At 47.9% G+C, this 22439-nt stretch overlaps 1 protein-coding gene across 1 annotated transcript; it reads right to left on the reverse strand.

The window, feature by feature from the left end:
* Positions 1-480: 480 nt before the first annotated feature.
* On the reverse strand, positions 481-22418 carry LOC138915166 (cationic amino acid transporter 4-like). Its single transcript, XM_070219878.1, is given in 6 exon segments — positions 481-1050; positions 1152-1260; positions 1498-2138; positions 2607-3174; positions 3176-3629; positions 22281-22418. Coding segments are annotated over 5 exon segments (1932 nt in total). The 5' UTR covers positions 3590-3629; positions 22281-22418; the 3' UTR covers positions 481-850.
* Between the last annotated feature and the right edge of the window lie 21 nt (positions 22419-22439).

Raw genomic sequence — 22439 nt, forward strand, 5'->3', positions numbered from 1 at the left:
CTCAAAGACTTCCCGTGATGGAATCAGGACTCCCCGGGGGTTGCATGTTTAACTCTCTCGTTCTGCTGCCTGATGCACGGACAGCTTGGCGGAATGTAAAGGACTTGCCCACAATGACTTATTCACTTTTTGAAAACATTGTCTTGCTCTGTATGTTCTGTTGAGATGGAGAATGTAAATCCATTTTCTCCCAGTTGTGTGTGCACTGGCTTTGAGGGGTGGGGAACTTTGGGAATGTCTGGAACTTGAGAGGAATTTGTTTTTCTTTTTTTCAAGTCTTTTGGTTCTAAGAGGATAGAACTTGGAGTTGACCATTCCAGTCTATTTCTCCCAGGAATCTATGATTTTCTCTCTGATCCTGTCTCAATATCTTTTCTTTGCTTTTGTTCTGCTTGATACTTACTTTATTCAATGTCTCTTATAATTTTGAACAAATATGTTGCCCTTATGAACCTTGCCATTTAGCCTTTTTTCAGAGAGTTTTCTTTTTCTTCATTTTTTTCCTTGGTTCTGCCAATTCTAACTTCTCATTTCCTGTTTCGTACCCAGTTCTCTTTTGAGTATTTCTTGTGTGAAGTTTTGTTTCTTCGTATCCACAAATGCTTTGTCAGGAACATTGAATTCAGTTCAGGATGTCATTTTTCAGTGATCCTATGTTTGCTCATTGCTTTTGAGGGGAATTGTTTCACGAGCTGAACTCTTTGACTCTCTAGTTCTGGTTTTTTCTTCTGTCACCTTAGAACACCTGTCTGCTACATGATTTTCCCGTTAACATGCTTAGGTTTACTGAACGAGAAACAAACATTCCATCTAGGAACGGATGAGTGATTGGTTTGGCTTAGTCCATTTCTTAGGTCTGGATCTCTCTCTTTGGTGCAATTCGTCTAAGAGACGTGAGGTTTGGGGATAGGTGGGCTGTGTCTTCTGGATTTAGGGAATCTAGGGCCTGCACCGTCTCCTCTAGGCTGCCACGTGTGGCAGTCAACCCCGGCAGCTCCCGCTGGTTCTCCTTGCTGTGCCAGATGCCGTAGACAAAATACACCACAAGTCCTCTAAGGATGGTACAAGCCTGAGGGGCAGGTCCCAGCCCAGCTTCCCTGCTTGCCCTCCTCCTGCAGCCAACCCAGGGTCCCAGCCTGATCCCTACTCACCAATCAGCAGCCAGACGGAGAAGCGCAGCCAGGTCAGGGAGCTCAGATGTAGCATGAGGAAGACGTTGAGGAGGATGCTCGCGGCTGGAATCAGGGGCACCATGGGAACCTGAGGGGGCAAGGGCAGGGCTGCTGGGCCAGGGCCTGATTTCTTGGGAGTCCACAGAGACTTTCTTCACCTGTGGAGGTTCCAGAGACAAGGGCCCACTCGCCATGTACAAAGAGGGGGATGGGGTACTGGCCGCCCCCACTCCGTGAACCCAGGTGTATCCTGCCACGGCAGAGGAGGAAGGCGCGAAGGGAGCTGGCTGGGCTGAGAGTGAGGGGTGCTGGCTGGAGGAAGTACCTGAAAGGCATCCCGCCAGCGCTGTTGCTGGTGGGCCCCCAGGACGAGGAGACTGAGCAGAAACACGACGGAGCTGAGCAGGAGCAGCAGGGTGTGGCCCCAGGGTGGGAGGTACAGGGCCGACTTCCCAAAGACCAGCACGCAGTCCAGAGTGATGGCTGACACCACCAGGACACGGAGTGCCCAGGCCACAGCGACTCCAGGTCTGCATCCACTCATGAAGCCAAGGAAGGGCCTCAGGGCTGGTCGCAGCTGCCCAGGCTCAGGGGCTGAGGGCTGCTCAGTGTCCTCCAGCCGTCTGTGTCCTGAGGAGTCCTCATACCCCTCAGCCACAGAGCCAGGGCTGACTGAGCCCAAGGGACTAGATGGAGGAGACTTTTGGAAGCGTAGCACAATAATGCTGGTGTTCACAACAGGGCGGGTGACCAGGGTGCCAATGGACAGGAACTGGATCAGTGCCTCAAGGTCCAGCAGCACCGCCAAGAGAGGCATGAGGAACCCGAACACCAGGATGCCCACTATGGGCACCTGTGTGCGAGGGTGCACACGGGTAAATATCTGGAAGAAGAGCCCGTCAGTGGCCATGGCATATACGATGCGTGGCACAGCAAAGAGAATGTTGAACAGGACAGTGGTCATGCCTATGGCAGAGGGTGGGAGACCAGTCAGCATGGTGGACAAGCCCACCTGTGGTCGCTGATCGGGGCCAGAGCATGGGTGGCCCCTTGGTAACAGGGGCATGAGTTTATCTGGGCTCTCAGAGTGAGCCTGAGTGTAGGCAGGGTACTGAACTGTTCCCCCCCACCACCCAGGAATGGGACAGCCCAGTTCAGGTGACAGACCCACTGGAGAATCTGATGAAGGCTGAGTCCTTCCACCAGGAAAGTACCTGGCAGCACATGCCCAGAACCGACATTCTGTGTACGATTGGGAGGGGTGGTGAGCAGGTCCCTCCCAAAAAGCCTGGGTGGCGAGTCTAATCACTAGCACCTTCCTGGGCCCAGGACACAACTGGGAACACAGGCCCAGATGGAGATGTCGTCTTGGGAGGCTATGGGCAGGGCCCCACCACCCTGTCCTCTCCCACCTTACCCAGAAGGGCCTCTTACCGCAGACAGCGCCAGCCGCCACGATGAAGCCCGCCCAGCTGTAGCCCCGCTGGTAGAAGGCATCAGCGAGTGCCCAGTCAGGGTCTAGGCTGTGCCTGGGCACCATGAGGGTGAGCACAGTGGAGGCGAGGATGTTAGTACCAGCCACCAGGCCAACTGAGATGGCGATGGCCATAGGCACAGCTCGCTTGGGGTTCTGGCCCTCCTCGCTGGAGGCAGCAATAGCGCCAAAGCCCACGAAGGCATAGAAGCAGGTGGCAGCACCAGCCATGATGCCAGAGAAGCCAAACGGCGCAAAGCCGCCCTCCTCAGTGCTCCAGTTCTCCGGATGGGCCAGGACAAACCCCAGGGTGACGATGAAGAGGATGACAACCAAGCTGATGGCAGAGAAGGTGCGGTTGAGCCAGGAAGAGATGTGGACTCCACAGTAGACAAATGCGGAGGCCAAAAGTATGACTCCAGCAGCCAAGAAGTCCGGGTACTGGGCCAGGAACGGCACCTGCCAGCTGCCCACATGGGCCATGGTGAAGCTGCGGATGCGGTGGCCGAAGATGGCGTCCAGGTGAGCTGCTCCAGGTGCGGGCCATGGCAATCCCACCAATGAGACATTGGATGAGCAATATCCAGCCAATGAGGAAGGCCCACAGTTCACCCATGAACACATAGGTGAACAAATAGGAAGTGCCCTTGCGGGGCACACGTGCTGCCAACTCCACGTAGCATAGGGCTGCCAGCAGGGAGGCCATGACAGCTACACTGAAAGACACGAGCACCGCAGGGCCGGCCATCTCCTTGGCCACAGTGCCCGTGAGCACGTAGAGGCCCAAGCCCATCGTAGCACCCATGCCCAGCAGGATCAGATCCAGCACGGTCAGGTGGCGCTGCTGCGACATCTCCGTGGTGGACTCCTCCAGTGGCTTCAGCCGGTTCAGCTTCTGGCAGAAGCACGCCAGGCTGGCGGTGCTGGGCAGTCCCCAGGCCATGGTGGGCAGCTGAGAGGAGCACCAAGCCGGCTGCTGGCACCTACGAGGGCGAGAGAGGAGTGACAGGCTGCCCCGATGGATCCTGACCAGCCTTCAGTCATTGCTCTGACCCTGCCCTGAGGACCGAAGCCTTGAACCACTGGCTGCCCGGAGGGCTGGATGAGGCAGGGTCAGGGTCACAGGGAAGCATGGAGACTGCTTTGGCCTGCCTCCGGGGCAAGGGAGGGAGCCTGGTGGAGGGGGACCTGGGCATGTTTGGGAGGGGCCCTGAGGGTGGGGAGGAGGCCGCCCCAGGGAGCCCGGCTAGGAACCGCTCCAGTGGTCTGGGATCCCAGGGCAGGGTGGAAACCAGAGGCTTCCAGGGAGCTGGGCCAGGGCTCCAGGACCCAGAACACAAGTGACTCTGTGGCCCTGGGTGCAGTTAGAGATGTTCATCCCCCCATCCCCCACCCTGCCAGGCTGGTATATCAGCTCACCCCTCTGGGAGTGGGTGGCACCCTGGGTTCTGTGCCTGTCCCGGTACCGAGAGATGCCTCCGGAGTCAGTTCTGTAGTGCCACTGCCCACTGATACCAGATCCTTTGCCTTTTCTCTCACCTGCATCTGTCCCCATAAGCGTTGCTGTGACTCACCTGCTGTCACTGCCACGGTCCCTCTGTGCCGAGGGCCTGCCCACACCCCTGAGCGCCAGATCCAGCACTGAGCCTTACGTCATGGTGACACAGGCATTCAGCCCACCCTACCAATACTTCACACGGTCAAGACCAGAGTTCCCCAGGTTCTAGGGAAGCCTAACTACTGTGCCTGGTTCACAGATAAGGACATCCAAGCCACCAGGTAACTGACTAACCTAGGTCACTGGGGTGGTTTTAGGAGGCCTGTGGAGGTGAAGGTCCAAGTCAGGGAGTGGGGGGGGTCTGGACCCCACCCGCTTTCCACTGCTGCAGACACCCTCCTTGATCCCTCATCCCAACACATGTACTCCACCAGCTGGGCACCATCCAGGCCCCTCCACACTGGGAGCTGTGGGGCTGTCGGCGTCAGGCAAGACGCTGATAAGACGAGGGTATGAACCTGGCTGAGAGGCCCTGGGCAGCACCTGACCTCTGGGCACAACGGGATGGCAGTAAGCCACCCTGAACCGTTGACGAGGGAGTGCGCAGCTTTGGAGACTGTTCTGGGAATTGGCAGGACTCACGCTGGCTGTTCTGAGCTTGTAGCTGCACACGATGTTCTGAAAGGAGGCAAGCAGACTCCTGGGGATGACCTCCAGCTTGGGGCATCCCTAGGGCCCCTCAGACACCAATGACAGCCCTTTCTAGACAGGAGCACCTGTCAAGCCTGGGGGACCCTGGGGGACCCTAACGGCAGCTCCCCACTTGTGGATATCCGTGAGAAGTAGCGTGGACTGAGCATCTAGCCCATGCCAGTCCCCACATCACGGGAGGCAGATCACGGGTCTCATCACATGACCATCAAACCCCCCACCCCCCACCCCAGGCTGATTTATTCCTGGGGCTGAGGCGTCTTTGTCCTTCTGCTCTTTCCACTTCTTTGAAAGTGTAAAGGTTGGTGTGACAGGGTGTGAACTTGTTTACAGCAAAATGATGACAATCCGTGCCAGCAACGCACAACTGAAACAGATATCCTCTTCCCCAAGAACCCTCTCCATGTTGTCAGGTTTCTATGTGGTTTGTGGAATAGGACTTCAGGGGCACCTGCAGGCTGTCTGGCTCAGTGGGCTGGTGACAGGACGGTGGACTCCCAGACAAGATGGTGCCACTTAGAACACTCTGCCTTAGCCCGCCCCCTTGCCCCCTTCTGATATTTGGCTGACATCGTCTCGAGCAACTTCTCAGGTGGGCTCCCACTTCCTGCAGGGATGACAGCTCCAGTACTTTGCTCTTGTGTGGCCTAGACATAACTGGGCCTTATCCTGAAATGCTTTCACAAAAATCCAGAAAAACGCATTTCAAACCAAGAGGCTTGTGCAATTTTATAACAGGAGCTCCCCCAACGCCTTGCTGATGACAACCTGAGAGCTGGTGTGCAGGCTTTCAGAGCACTGACTTTATCTACCCAGAGAGGGGCTCTCACCACACACCCCTTCACAGGCACCAACATCCAATGGATATCTGTGGCCAAGCATGGTTGATGCAGTAAACTGTAAACTTCAAGGGATATGGCTGGGCCAAACGCTGGACCCCACTGAGCAAGGCAGTTGCACAGAGCAACACCATGAAGATGCAGTGAAGAGAAAGCACTAAAAGATACATGAAAAACAAGAGAGAACACTTCCCACCTCATCCTACAAAGCCAGGATCACCCTGACACCAAACCCAACAAAGACATCACAGGAAAAGAAATCTACAAACCAACATCTTTTAGGAATAGAGAGGCACAACTGCTCAAGTGAATACCCGCAAATCAAATCCAGCAACATATATAAAAGGACCAAGTGGGATTTATTCCAAGAATGCAAGACTGATTGAACATGTGAAAATCAATCAATGTAGTATGCCACACTAATAGAACAAAGGACAAAAACCACCTGATCCTCTCAACAGACACAGAAAAAAAACAGTCAACACACCTGGAGTAGAAGGGACTGCCCTCAAACTGATGAAGACCATTTACGAAAACCCTCGGCTGCTGTGCTCAGTGGTGAGAGACTGAAAGCTTTCCATCTGATCGGGAACAACCTCGGGATGTCCTCTCACCGCTTGTGCTCAACATTTTACTGGAGGCTCCGGCCATGGCAATTAGGTGAGAGCATGAAATCAAAGGAATCCAGATTGGAAAGGAAGAAGTACGACGACCTCTAGCACAGATGACATGATCTTATGGAGGAAAATTCGAAAGAATCCACAGAAAAAATATTAGAACTGATAAACAAGTTCAGCAAAGGTGCAGCATACAGACTTGTATACAACAGACAATACACAATATAAAAATGTAGTGTATTTCTATACAGTAGCAATGAACTATCCAGACTTAAAATTAAGAAAACAATTCTGGTTATATAGTATCAAAAAGAATAAATTTCTGTACAAACATACCTTAGAATAAATTTAACAAAAGGAATACAAGACTTGTACACCGAAAACTACTAAACATCACTGAAAAAAATCTGAAGACGACCTAAATAAGTGGAAAGACATCCCACTTTCATGGACTGAAAAACTTAATATTGTCAAGATGGCAAAACTCCCCAAATCGGTCTGCAGAATCAATGCAATGCCTATCAAACTCCCAGCTGCCTATTTTCCAGAAATTATCAAGCTGAGCCTAAAATTTAGATGCAGATACAAGGGATCCAGAATAGCCAAAACACTTTTGAAAAGGAACAAAGTCGGAGGACTTACATGTTCTGATTTCTAAACTGACTACGAAAGCTACAGAAATTAAGATAGCGTGTTATTGAAGTAAAGACAGATAGAGATCAATGGAGTAGAACTGAGAGTCCCAAAATACGGCCATTCAATTTTGAAAATTTATGGTCAATTGTTTTTAAAAAATAGACTTCATTTTTTTAGAGCAGTTTTAGGTTCACACAACACTGAGCAGAAGATGGAGTTCCCATATACCTCGAGCCCCTGCACATGCCCAGCATCCCCCACTATCAACATCCCCAACTAGATTGGCACATTTGTTATAACTGACGAACCTACACTGATACATCATGATCACATCAAGTCCGCTGTTTACTTAGGGTTCACTCTTAGTGGGTTTTGACAAATGTATAGTGACATATACATGTATACACTATTAGGCTATGCCCTAAAAATCCTCTGTGCTTCACCCATTCATCCCTCCCTCCCCACTAACACCTGGGAACCACTGATCTTTTTCTGTCTCCACAGTTTTCCCTTCCCAGAATGTCATATGGTTGCAACAGAATCATACAGCATGTAGCCTTTTCAGATTGGCGTTTTCCACTTAGTAATATGCATTTAAGGTTGTCTTATGTATTCTCACGGCTTGATACCTCCTTTCTTCTTAGTGCTGAGTAACGTTTCTTGTCTGGATGTACCAGAGTTTATCCATTCACCTACTGAGGGACATCTTGACTGCTCCCAAGTTTTAGTAATTATGAAGAAAGCTGCTGTAAATATCCACGTGCAGGTTTACTTGTGGACCTAAGTTTTAAACTCATCTGCATAAAAGCCAAGGAGTATGGTTGCTGAATCACATGGTAAAAGGACGTTTCATTTCATAGAAACTGCCAAACTGTCTTCCCAACGACTGTACCATCTTGCACTCCCACCAGCGATGCATGAGCACTCCTGCTGCTCCACATCCTCAGCAACATTTAGCGTTGTCAGTGGATTGGATTTTTGCCACTCTAACAGGTGTGGAGTGGTGTCTCAGTGTTGTTTGAATTGGCAATTCCATAATGACATACGATATGGAGCATCTTTTCACAGGTTTATTGGCCAACTGTAAATCTTCTTTGGTGAGGTGTCTCTTGGGATCTTTTGCACATTTTTAACTGGGTTGTTAGTTTTCTTATTGTTGATTTTTAAGAGTTCTTTCTCTATTTTGAATAACAATCTTTTATCAGATATCTCTTTTACAAATATTTGTCCTAGTCTATGCCTTGTCTTCTCATTCTCTTGAAGACCAATTGAGTTTTTAGAAGAGTGCCTAAACAGTTCAATGGGGGAAACAATAGTCTTTTTAACACACTGTGCTGCGACAACTGGATATCCACATGCAAATGAATGAAGTCAGACTCCTACCTCACACCACACACACAAATTAACTCAAAATGGATCAGAGAACTAAATCTAAGAACCGAAACAATACACACATATCACAGGGATATTGCACGTTCAGTTGCAGACCATTGCAATAAAATGAATGCCCCAGTAAAGTGAACCACATGAAGTTTTTGATTTTCCACTGCAAATAAAAGTTATAATTACACTACACAGTAGTGTATTAGGTATGCAATAGCATTATATCTAACAAAAGAATGTACATACATTAATTAAAAAATACTTTATTGCTAAAAAATGCTAACCATCATCTGAACCTTACAACTGAACGAGTTGTAATCTTCTTGCTGGGGGAAGGTCTTGCCTCAATGTTGAGGGCTGCTGACTGATCAGGGTGGTGTTTGCTGAAGGTTGGGGTGGCTGTGGCTGATTCTTAAAATAAGACAACAGTGAAGTTTGCTGCAATTGACTCTTCCTTTCACGAACAATTTTTCTGTAGCATGCAATCTGGTTTGTTAGCATTTTAACCACACTAGAACTTCTTTCAAAATTGGAGACATCCTCTCAAACCCTGTCACTGCTTTATCAACTAAGTTTATCTAACATTCTAAATCCTTTCTTGTCATTTGAACAATCTTCACAGCATCTTCAGCAAGAGTAGATTCTATCTCAAGAAACCAATTTGTTTACTCATCCATCAGAAGCAACTCTTTATCTGTTAAAGTTTAATCATGAGATTGCAGCCATTCAGTCACATCCTCAGGCTCCACTTCTAATTCTAGTTCTCTTGCTCTGCCCCCCATATCTGCAGTTACTTCCTCCCCTGAAATCTTGAACCCCTCAAAGTCATCCATGGGGGCTGGAATCAACTTCAAAACTCCTGTTAAGGTTGATATTTTGACCTCTTCCCATAAATCATGAATGTTCTTAATGGCATCTCGAATGGGAAATCCTTTCCAGAAGGTTTTCAATTCGCTTTGCCCAGATCCATCACAGGAATCACTATCTATGGCAGCTGCAGTCTTACGAAATGTATTTCTTAAATAAGAACACTTGAAAGACAAAATTACTTCTCTATCCCTGATCAAAATGGGCATACAGGATGGAGGCTGTGCTAGCAGGCATGAAAACAACATTAATCTCACTGTGCATCTCCATCATAGCTGTTGGGCAACCAGGTACGTTCTCAATGAGCGGTAATATTTTGAAGGGAATCTTCTCTTCTGAGCAGTAGGTCTCAATAGTGGGCTTAAAACATTCAGTAAACCATGTTGTAAACAGACGGGCTGCCATGTAGGCTTTATTGTTCCATTTACCGAGCACAGGCACAGTAGATTCAGCACAATTCTTAAGGGCTCTAGGATTTTCAGAGTGGTCAATGAGCATTGGCTTCAACTTCAAGTCACCAGCTGCATTAGCCACTAACAAGAGTCAGCCTGTCCTCTGAAGCTGTGAAGCCAAGCGTTGAATTCTCCTCTCTACCGATGAAAATCCTAGACGGCATCTTCTTCCAGAATAAGGCTGGTTGGTCTCCGCTGAAACTCTGTTGTTTAGAGCAGCCACCTTCACGAGTGATCTTAGCGAGATCTTCGCTGTAACTTGCTGCAGCTTCTCCATCAGCACTTGCTGCTTCACCTGGCACTTTCATGTCATGGAGATGGCTTCTCTCCTTAAACCTCATGAACCAACTTCTGCCAGCTTCATTCTTTTATTCTGCAGCTTCCTCATCTCTCTCAGGCTTCAGAGAATTGAAAAGAGTTAGGGGACTGCTCTGGATTAGGCTTTGCCTCAAGGGAATGTCATGGCTGGTTTGATTAGTGGGTTTGTGACAGAAGGCATCTCAAGCTCTGGAGGGACACCGGAGACACCGTTTTCACTACACCATCCTTACTGCCTATGCAACAAAGCTCTTTACTCTCTCTATTTTGGGGAGTGAGCATTTTGGATCATGAGAGCTACATCATCTGTGTCCTCCCAAGGGAGGTCTCCTGCATCCAGGGTAAAGATTTATTGTAAGCCTGGAAAGTTACCTCCAGGTCTTTCCTTAAAAAGGCTCATTGCATTGAATCACTAGTGGAATAAATACACAATTGGAGATCCCACTCATCAATGGCCAGATGACGCATCTTTTGAATTAGAAAAACTTCTATATTTGAAAAATATTTTAGAAAGCACTTATCACAAGCAGTTGTGTTACTGCTGTTTCAGGGAAGATCAAATTAAAAAGAAAACCCCCAAAAACATAATGGCTAGCCTGAGGGAATCTCTTAATAAACTGAAAGAAGTCAGACTTAGAACAAAAATTAAAAAGCAAATTAAATGAAAATCCTCCTTCTCCTCCCTCCTATACTCCCCTGGAACCCCAAGGCCCTGTCCCTGACTCCCCACAAGATCTTCTGGATCTCTGGGCCCCTGGCTTAACCTCCTCCTCTCAAGACTTAGCTCATCAGCCAGTTCCTCAGCCACTTCCCTTAGATCCTAAAACTCCAACTTCTCCATAAAGCATTCAGCTGCCCAGCATCACCTCCCTCTCTTTAGAAGACTTACAGGGGCACTCAGGCCTCACCTCCAAGCTAGGGGCACACAGGTCACCTGTGTAAATGCTGAAAGCCAGGAAGTGAATTCAGTAGAAGCAGCCAGGAGAGGCAGGAAGGCTGGCTTTGCTGTCCCTTATCCTCCTACTTCCCAGGGCTCTGTCATCTTCAGGCATTCCATGCAGGGTCCATTGTGGATGTATCCTGGACGTCCACTGCAGAGAATTCATGTCCCCTGGACAGCAGGTGATCTATTAAATTATGAAACTCTCCTGCCTCCATTGTCAGAAGAGCCTACGAAATTTGGAGAGGGATTAGAAAGTTAGTGGCTATTCATAACCCCACCCACAGAGACCTCTACTGGCTGCTAAGGGGGGTCCTTCCAGCCCAGGATTACACTGTAGTTGTCAGACAGGCCAGGCGGCCCCCTGGAGGAAACCCACTCTCATAGGGGGAAAGAGGTGGCCAGACCCTGTCCCAGGCCCTCCTGCAAATGACCAGGAAGTGATTCTGCTAGAGGCTGATATTCAAGGTTTAACAGGAGTGATTTTAGAGGCATTTCCTCCTACAGTGAACTGGTCAAAAATTGAATCATGCACTCAGAATGAGGGGGAACATCCAAAAGCCCTTGTTGAACTTGTCATACAAACCTTTCAAAGTCACACTGCATTAAACCCAGAAGCCCCAGAGCACGGGAACCTCCTGATTTCTGCTTCAGCAGGAAATTTTCTTCCTCATGTAAAACAACAAATTCCAAACAGTGTGGGTGGTTGGTCAGGGCAACGAGTAAGTGTAATAATGGAGGCTGCTACACAATTCTTTGAAAATAGTCAGCAGGAAAGTAAAAGACAAGGAATTAAAAGCAACTCTTCTGGCTTTACAACTTGGATCTTTAGAGAAGAAAAATGCAACCGAGAGTAAATTACAGCCCACTCAGAGGCCTCCCTACTTGCCTCCAGACAACTGGAGGTGTTGCAAGAAACCAGGGCATTGAAAACAGATCCTACTGCTCTTAAGAGAAGGGGAAGCTTAAAAAATACGCCCCTTTTAGGCCCCAGCACCTCCAGAAGGCTTGTTTTTCTCCTCCTGAGAGGCATTTTCCCCTAAATGATGGGGTCAGCCTATCCTCAGTTGCACCTGTGAGCCTACCATTAAACTAGAGGATGGGAACTGTATTTCTTAATTGACACTGGTGGGACTTCCTCTACTATCCCTTCAGAGGCTTATCCCTACCTCTCACCTCTGATTATATTCAAGCTGTTAAGAGTCTCCGGGCAGCCTATTTCATGGCCCATAGCTCAGCCCACTCCATCTTTAGGCCCAATTACACTCATCATGCCTTTCTAGTCTCCCACTGTTGACCAGCAAACCTTCTGGGCAGAAGTTTGTTATGTAAATTGAATGCCACTAGAAATTGTAATGAGAAAGGCATTTTTATCTCCCTGCCCTCAGACCACACTCCAAGTCTCCTATTTTCCTTGCTAGAAACGCATCCTGATATAAGAGGATGAGTCTTCAAAAGATGTCCCAATTAGTCTCTGGTCTACACATGCAAATGAAGTAGGATTCTTAGCATGCACATTACTAGGAAAAAGAATAAACTGTGTCCCTCAGTAGCCCAATACTCGCTCTCCAGAGATGCAGAGTGAAGATTTCAATCTATAACAGACTCTCTTTTGCAACGGGGTATATTCATTTTCACCTCCTCACCCTGTAATACTCCAATCTTGTGATAAATAAATGACAAACATATAGGATATACTGGAGTATATGAGGAGGCCATCTGGGTTAAAACTAATTCAGCCTCACCTTGTTTTACCAAAAGGGCCTGACATGGCCCAGTGAGCATGCACTGTATAAGTGATTTAAGTATTTACTATGTCCCAAAGACAAGAAAAGTGCCATTAAAGATAAGGATGTAACTTCCCCCACGTTGGCATTTCCTTAAAGATAAGCATCTCTCCCTAAACTAAGGATTGATTGCTGACCTGCTGTGCTCACCTTGTGACCACCCATCTTCCAACCGCAGACCTGCTGTGCTCACTGAATTGCTGTGCTGCCAAAGCAATCTCATGACTATCGTCAAACACTATATAACCACTCTGTACACCCCCACTTCTTTGGAGTGTTTGCTTCCTTTGTGAAAGGGCTCTCCTGGGCTATATGGTCCTCGGGGTTGGATCATCAACTTATTCCAATTTGGTATATAGATTGGTTATGGATGGATTATTTGCGTTGACACTGGCCAGTGAAAAAAGAAGGCAATTTTCACTCAGATGGGAACCAAATCTATAGATTTGTACAAGACCCCAGAGCCATAAAGTCTTTCATAGTTCCTCAGCATCCTTGGTCCTTGATACTGCTGCCATCTCGACCTCAGTTCTTGCTGACTGTTGACCCTTGCTCAGCTTTCTTTCCAACCCCTTTGCACCCTGATTCACAAGTTCTTTCTGCATTTACATTTACAGGGAGGCAATTAACGTGGACTCACCTCCCTCAGGGATATTGTGAGTCCTCTCATTATTTTCCGGAGTCCTTAAAGCTGACATGGATTCTGTACTCTCTACTCAAGGCTCCACTCCTGTTCGCTGTGTGGATAACCTTCCAGTCTGTAATGCAACTAAATAGGGAGCTCTTACAGAGCCCTCATTCTCCCGAAGGCACGAGCTGCTCGAGGCCATAAAGCCTCCAGGTCTAAATTTCAGTGGGTGCAAACGACTGCTACCTACTGGGACATGACATATCTCAAGGCATTCAGAAGCTACCCCTAAATGCCTTCAGTCCATTTTGTCCATCCTTCTACTCAAAACGAGAAAACAGCCACGTAAACGTCTAGGGGCAGCTGGTTACGGCCCCAGCGGATTCCTGATTCTGCAGCCCTTGCTAACCCTCTCTAAGTTCTTCTCCCAACTATCACCCCAGAGCCTATTTCCTGGCCTTCAGAGCCATTAAACTCCTTTGAAACCTTAAAATTAGGTTTGTCCAAACCCCTGGCTCTCGGCTCACCTACTTTTGACGACCTTTTCATCTATACTGCCACGAAAATAGTGGAATTGCTAAAGGCATCCTGGGGCAGTCTTTTGCCTCTCAGAGACATCCTATAGCATACTTCTCATGCCAACTAGATGCTGTATGCCCCCAGGCTTCCATGCAGTGGCCTCATCTGCCACCCTGACTGACAAAGGCAGTACTCCAACACTAGGCTCTCCCATTCGTCTCTAGGTTCCCCATGCTGTGTCTGCTATTTTGCAAATTCATAGACACAACACCTCTCTACAGGGCCAGAGACGACCTATAAGTGCACTCTTAACTAACTCTTCCATCATCTGACATCGTTGTGATACTTGGAATTCAACTACCTCATTACCCCTCCCTGATGATGGAGAGCCCCACGCTATCCCACATGATTGCCCTGCAACTATAGAAATGGTCTCAAAGCCACAAGAGGATCTCTCAGACATCCCTTTAGACAGTCCAGGCTTACTTCTGTTTTGTGATGGCTCCTGTAAACAGAATTTCCAGAGCAATATAAGAACTGGCTATGCCAAGTTTCCCCACATGAAACACTTGAAGCTTATTCTTTGCCCACTGTAAAATCAGCCCAAGATGCTGGACTCATAGATCTTATTAGAGCCTGCACATGAGCAAAGGGGAAAACTGCCACTCTTTACACTGACTCCAGTGTGCTTTTGGAGTCTGCCATGCTGTTGGTACAAGGTGGAAATCCCACGGATCCTTAACTTCTGCAGGAACACCTATTGCTAATGGACACTTAATTGCTGCCCTATTACAAGCTATTTACCTCCCTTCTCAAATAGCCATTGCTCACTCTTCAGCCCATACTCAGGAAATTGATGTCATATCTTCAGGAAATGACAGGCTGGCAGGGCTGCTAAATATACAGCTCACCATGGACCCCCTAGTCCTTTCTCCACTCAACTTTTAAATGTGCCTTTATCTCTGACTCCCATTATTAACCAGTACGGAAATGCCCCACAATCTGAAAAAGACCATGGGATACAACATGGCACCAAACAATGATCAGATGGATTAGACGCTTGGCCAACGAGACTTCCTGCAGCTTCTTTTCCTTTGACTTTTTGGCTGCACTTATCTCCCACCAAATGGGACATATATGCAGATGGGGGATAGTTAAGGAACTAAAAGACAATTGGCTTTGCCCTGGCATCCACAAAATTTCTGACCCAATTATTTCCCAGTGCACTACTTGCCAATCTCACCAAGTTTCTGGGAGAAATCAGCAGAGCCCAGGAAGTGCTCCCAGGCCCACACCACACTTTGCAGCACTCCAAATGGACTTGATAGCCTTGCCCCCAGCTTTAGGCTATTCTCCCTGTTTGGTTATTGTCTGTATGGCTACTGGATGCACCGAACGCTCTCCAACTAGGCATGCAGATGCCACAACACTGGAAAAGAAGTTATTCCTTGTTTTGAAATTCCCTTATGGATCAAATCAGACCAAGGAACTCATTCTACAGCAGACAAAAACTACTTGCTTGCAGAAACTCTGGGGTACTCATTAAAATTTCATACCCCGTATCATCCTCGATCATCAGGGCTGTCAAATTCTAAACATCAAGAGGACTTTAGGAAAGGTCTGGCAAGAAACTGGGCTTAAAAGGCCAGAGGCTCTGCCCTTGGTCCTCATAAAGATTCAGCATATTCCAAATAGTAGAGATGGATTGACTCCTTTTGAAATAGTGTTTGAATGTTCGATGCCTACTGGCGACTCTAAACCTTCCCTTCCTGGATTAAGTGAATATTACGGGAACTTAAGTGAACAATTTGATGCTATGACTAGCTATAGACAAAAATTAACTGGTATACTTGAAGCATATGGTCAACAGATAAAAGAGGCATGGTCCCCACTTTCTGATAAGCCTTGCTGTCCCATCGGACCAGAAGATCGGGTGTCCATCAAGGTCCTTAGAAGAAAACATGCGCTGTCACCTCGCTGGGAAGGACCTTAGGAAGTCCTACTGACCAAATACACTTCCATCAAAATAAAGGAAAGATCTTCCTGGATCCATGCAAGCCACGTGAAAATAGATGCAGAACATCGCTCTAAGAAAACTCAGAGACAGTCCCCATAGGTGACCTTAAATAAGGATTTCCAGGGCCAATTCCCAGGCCCCAGAAGCAGCCAGCCTCATGGAGTAGCCAGTTTCTCCCAGGATCATGGATCAAGAAACCTCACTTTCACCTATTTTCCCCTCTGGCTTTTAAAACTCCCTACACACACACACACACACACACCACCACTATCGCCACCAACAACCACCCTTTTTCTCTTAACCAGCATACATATTCCTTTTAATCACTTATTAGGAAGCAGACTCGAGAGTGTTGGTTTCTATCTGTCCTACTTCCCTCTCTGAGTTTCCACTATCAGCTCTTTTCCAGTATGTGTCTTGCTCTTGCTAACCCTCTCTTTCTCAACAGGACCAGCACAGACCAACACCCCCTTATGCCAGTTTACCAAACCCTGGCCACACTAACTATCCAATCTGAATGTTGGTTATGTCAACGGCTAGAGAGTTCAAAGAACCTGAACTAGTCTCTGTTCCTGCTGATGTGAACACCTGGTGGACTAAGTACGGGAGATGGATGAACAATAGGGTATGGTGTCCACGACAAGGACAACACCACTCTGCCTCTCCTGGTGAGTCACGTGGGCCCAGAAAGCCTCTAGAGAAACTCCAGGACTGTCCCTTGCCCAGATGAAAACAACAGGTAAAACTTTTTCCCTTTGAATTGAAAGTAACCCTCACACTGGACCTTTCCTTGGTGGCACACCAGGACAGTATTGCAATCAAACTCTGTGGTTTCATCCCACAGGTGGCATCTTCAAACCTCTCAAGGAAAGTGGAAGTGACTCTAACACTACTCCCTTTGGCACAAACATTTGCCAAATCACCAAATGTTCTGGATGGTTTACAAACCACCATTGTATGACCTGGGGTATTACAGCTGCACGCATGATTAAGCTGCCCCATACCACAAACTATATGTGGGTGGATCCAAACTCTGGACTCACATGGTCAGGTGACAGGACCAGGCTTTACAGCTGCCAAAATCAAACTGCAGGCCTCCTGTACCAGCTGTTCTGCAATCTTTTCTGCTCTCTGATTGACAGGAGCACATGGAAAATGGAGATGTTCAGGCAATAACAGTAACAGTAGCAAAGGTGATGGAATACTCCAGACCCTGGGGACTACTGGTTCAGTTCTAACCTTGTCTGTAAACCACATTGGTCTTTTTGTTTCATGTGGCAACCAAGTATATAACGGGTTCCCAGCTAATTGTTCAGGACAATGTGGACTTGGATATCTGGCCCCTTCTGTCACCAGATACTCCACCCTAAATGCTGGACAAATTGCAAACTTGGGTTCCTTTGTTCCTAAGATTGGCCACATCAACGTGCCAGTTCAGAAGTCATAGAGAATCCACTTGAAAGTCCTAACTCCAAGTTGTTTTCAGCATCCATAGTCTTATTCCCAGCTTTGGAGATTACCAGGTGGAAAGGCAATCTTAAATCTCTCCATGGTAATGGAACACTACATTCAACACTACCATGCAAACTTTGAAAATACTCCAGTCAGAGATTAGCAGCCTAGCCTCTGTGGTCCTCCAAAATCCACCTGTTGTGGACACTCTGACTGCCCAGCAAGGAGAAGCTTGTGCAATCATCAGTGAAAAATGCTGCTTTTATGTGAATGGAACAGGGCAAGTAGTATCTAACTTCTATCTATTAAAAGAGAAGATTCACATTTCCCATCAGATGAATGAAGCTCATTCCCATCAGATGAATGAAGTCCCATTTTATTGGACTGACTCATTCCCAGGATCAGGAACTGGTTTAATGTGGTGTGAGGAGACGGGATCCAACCCCTTTTCTGCTTGTTCACCCTCATTCCAGTCTATGTTCTTTTCTCCCTTTGCAGATTTCATACTACTTGGCTACTAACTCACTTTCTCTCTCCAGAGTCACCAGCTCAGCTTTTAACATGTGAAATTTCCCGGGACATTTCAGAGAAAGGAACTGATGGGGTTCAGGGCAGGCCACCCCAAGATGTGCCACCCTGGGATGCGGATCATTTTGAGCTGAAGACAATCAAGGCTAAGAAGATTCTGGAAGAATATGTGACCTTCCCCCAAACTGCCTAAAAGAATTAAGTAGAACGCTGTGTCCCAGGAAGAAGCTCTTACCATAGATAACTCTAGGTGTGGTAGGCAAGAAGGCATCTAGCAAGGGCCATTTTCTCAAAAGAGCTCCTTTGCATCCCACTGGCTATAGATAGGACAACGCAAACATTTGCTTACTGAATACGAAATCTTTTCATCTTTCTATAAATTGCCTCTCTCACTTTGAAGTCTCAGACCTCTATGTTCCTCTTCTCAGTCCAGAAAGACAGACATACTTCATTTCCCCTGACTGTCTTTGGAATTCTTCATGCTTATGTGACTTCCCCGTGTGCACATATTAAACTTTTATTTTCTTCTGCTAACTTGTCTTGCGTCATCTGTAATTCTCTGACCAGCCTTAAGAATCAGAAGGGGAAAAGGGGGTTTTTCTCCCTCTTCCCCTGCACCTTCAATTTGTAAAAAAGGCAACATCTGCAGAGCACAACAAAATGAGCTATGCCTGTAATACGTATGGTGACTTATCAAATTAACATTTGTTAGGCAGAGCCCTGGGGGTACTGGATGGTGAACCTCTGGTTCAACAAAAGACCACAGAGGAAGTGAAATAGAGAAGTGTGTTACTCCCAGGTCCTGGAGGACCTAGAGGGGCCACAGCACGAGGCGCAGGCAGAGAGCAGGCAGGGAGCAGGGTGGGACCTGGGGCAGACACCTTTATTGGGTTCTGCAGGCAGAGTGCTTTCCAGGCTAAATCTGGATTGGACAATTCAAACCACAGGAGGTTTTGGTGAGCTTCCCAGGGGTCTCATCTAAGGGGCAAACAAGGGAAAGCTAGAGAGTGCAGGGAGGGGAGAATGCTTCTCACAAGGGAAGTTGTAGGAACCATATGAGGAACTTACATTTACTTGTGGCTCTCTTACCTGGCCCACCAACCCCATAGGAAATTAAGCACAATGCTACTCAAAGCAAGCCTAACACATTATCTTTAGCTTACAGGAAACCACAGAGAGGAAGGAGAAGATGGATTTGACACATGGTCAAAAACAGTTAAAACCAGCTGAAGGCAACATGATAGTCTGACTTGACCTGACACAGAACCTACAGCTCGTCATACACTCAGTGTAATGCATTATCATGCTACATAATACACCTACCCACAGCTATGACAAGAAATTCTAGACCAAATAAGGGATGAAAAGGGGTGGCACCGCATTCCCCAGAAAATCCTGCCCTGTTCCCCATATTCCTACGAATATTCCTCCCCTTCACGATCTTGACCCCTTATAACAGCTGCTTAATCCCCCTAGAGCTAAAAAGCTGATTTGTGAAATTGTTCCCATTTTTCTATTCTTCGGCCATTGAATAAAGCTTGTGCTATAGAATGCTCAGCTTCACTTTTGTTTCAACTCTACGAGACCGAACAGGAAAGACCCCTCCAAGGAAGAGCTGGGGGTTGTGGGTTCCAGTCCCACCCATGGACTCTTCCTTGGGTCCCCTCTGATTGTGGGACAGTGGAGAGAGGCTAAATTGGTAACAGAATTGGCACTGGATCGTGGGTTCAAGTCCCACCAGAGAGAAACTGGTAACAACTCTGCTGGTCGTCATCTAGGGTGTGTACTCTCAAGAGAGGCTAGTGTCATTTCAAGGCCCCTGCAGGCCACCTGGCCACACAAAATGGATGCCAAGGCAGCAGTGCTATGGAGTAGTTTACCGAAACTCCCAACAAACTCTTAGAAGAAAATATAGGAGTAAATCTTCATGACTGTGGGTTAGCCAATGCTTGCTTTCTTTTAGTTTTTATTTTTACTGAGGTAACACTGGTTTATAACGTTGTATAGATTTCACGTGCACATGAGAATTCGACATCTGTATACACTATAGCATGCTCACCACCACAAGTGTAGTTTCCATCCATCATCATATAACTGTCCCCCCCCCTTACTCAACCTAAGAAAAATATAAATAAATTGGACTTCATCAGAATTAAAAACTTGTGAGCTTGAAAGGATACCATCAAGAAGGTCATGCCACAGAACGGAAGAAAATATTTGCAAACCATACATCTGATAAGGGGATTGTATCCACAATTTAGGAAGAACTCTTACAACTCAACAAGAAGAAGATAAGTAGCCCAATTTAAAAAAGGACAAAGGATTGAATAGACACTTCTCCAAAGAAGATATACAAACATCCAACAAGCACAGCGAAAAAGATTCTTGACATCAGTCATTCGGGAAATGGAATTCAAAACCACGGTGCAAAGCACCCTCCCCAAGGATGGCTACTGTCAAAAAGTCAGATAAGAACCAGCACTGAAGATGACGTGGAGTGACTGGATCTCTCATAGACTGCTGGTGGGAATGTAAAACAGTGCAGCTGTTTTGGAAAACCGTTGGGCAGTTCCGGAAAATGCTAAACATGAAGTTACTGTATGATCCAGCCATTCCGTCCCTAGGTATGTACCCAACACATGATAACATGCGTCCACACAAAAACTTACACGTCGATTTTCCTAGCAGCATGACTCCTAGCAGCCCCAAAAGCAGAAGCAATCCAAACGTCCGTCCACTCCTGATGGAGAAATAAAATGTGAACTATCCACACAATGGAATATTATTGCTCCATAAGAATGAATAAAACGGTGATAAAACATTGATAGATCTTGAGAACACTCTATTAAGGGAAAGGAGCCAGTTACAAAAGACAACATACTGTCTGATTTCATTGATATGAAATCTCCACAAGAGGCAAATCCATAGAGACAGAGAGAGCAGTGGCGGCCAGGGGATGGGGGAGGGGGAATGGGAAGCGACTGCTAATGGACACAAACTTTCCTTTCGCGGTGAGGAAAACGTTGTGAAATTAGATCCCAGTCACGGCTGCACAATTCTGTGGATGTACTAAAACTCACTCAAGTGCACATTTTCAGTCGGTGAGTATTACGTTATGGGAATAAAGCTATCATCAAAATAAAGCACCAAACTGTTTCCAAGAAAGAATTCCAGGGGCAGGAAAGGCTGAGTGCCAGAGAGAAGAACCTGGTCAACGGAGGAACAGAGGAAGAAGTCGGGGGACCCGTGCTTCCTCCAAGCTGGCCCCTTGTTCATTTCCTGATTGAGGCAGGGAAATGCGAAACAGAACCAACCAGTCACTTATGTCTAAGGGCTCTAAATGGAGCTGGGAAGCCATGAAGGAAGTGGGTCTTATGCACGTCCTCGTGGGGCAGAACAGGAACCTTTGAAGTCAGTAACGCTGGAAGAAACCTGCAGCTCATCCCAGAGTCAGACGTTGGCCTTCCTCTGGCTAGCCTTATCAATTATTTTTAGCCAAGATTAGCTTTCTGCTGCGAACCCCAATGAACCTTCTTTGTAATGCAAACCTCCCTCTGTGCCTTTCAAAGCCCCTGACTTCTACTCCCTAGCGGGACACTATCTGGGTTTCTACCTGAATCTCTGCTCCCTGAATTGCAATTCTTTGAGCCCAAAATAAACTCCTCTGCCTCTCATTTTCCTTCTTTATTTTTAGGTTAATCGCGCCAGTGGTGTGTCTGAGTCCTGCCCAGCACTTAGATTTCTGTTTTGACTGGAGCCAGAATACCAGCAACAGCTGCAAAGTGAATATGTGCCTGATTTTTTCGATTTGTTCTCTCTTCTACACTGGCCTGAAAGCTGAGTGTAAACGACCCCTTTGCACAGCGCGGCCAAGACTTGCTTGAAATCACCGCGGAGTTTCCAGCAAGACACAGCCCTGCTAGTGTCTCTGGGGCGTGTCTCCTACACTCCTTAAAAAACGTTGTTACTGATCCCACCTCTGAGCACCGCCCTACACAGATGCTGACCTGTACTGTAACCACCACATTTACACACACATTTAAACACGCGAACATGTACAGGCCAGGACCGCGCCAGGCCTCCCCCCGGCCGCTCCGAGGGCCGAGCGCGCTCCCGCTCGGGCTCACCAGCGTCCGGTGGGGGAGCCTCGGGGTCCCCTCCTACAAACGGGGAAACTGAGGCTCGGAGAACTCGAGCCACACGGGAGGAGGGCTCGGGCGGGCCCCCACCGCCGGCTGACCCGAGGCTCCGCTCTCCCTCGGAGCTCCGGCCCTCCGGCCGCTCGCCGCGCGGTAACCGAGCCCCGCCGCGGGGCGCGGAGGCGGCAGGAGGGCGCGGCCGGCCTGGCTCCCCGCCGTTCCGGCCCGGGCGCGCGGGGGACCGAGACGGCGCCGGCGGAGGTTCCAGAGGCCGCCAGGACGCGGGGCGGTCCTGCCACTCACCTGTGGGGTCCGCAGCGTCGCTCGCCTCAAGGACGGAGTCCGCCGTTCGGGGTCTGTGCGCAGATACGTCGGCAACAAAGTGCTCCAGGCGTCTCGCCCCCTGGCCTGGCTGGAAACGCGCCGCTGCCCCCGTGGGCCACGCCCTCAAAAGGCGCATGC

Source organism: Equus caballus, chromosome 8, assembly GCF_041296265.1.
Source record: "Equus caballus isolate H_3958 breed thoroughbred chromosome 8, TB-T2T, whole genome shotgun sequence".
Classification (NCBI taxonomy): domain Eukaryota; kingdom Metazoa; phylum Chordata; class Mammalia; order Perissodactyla; family Equidae; genus Equus; species Equus caballus.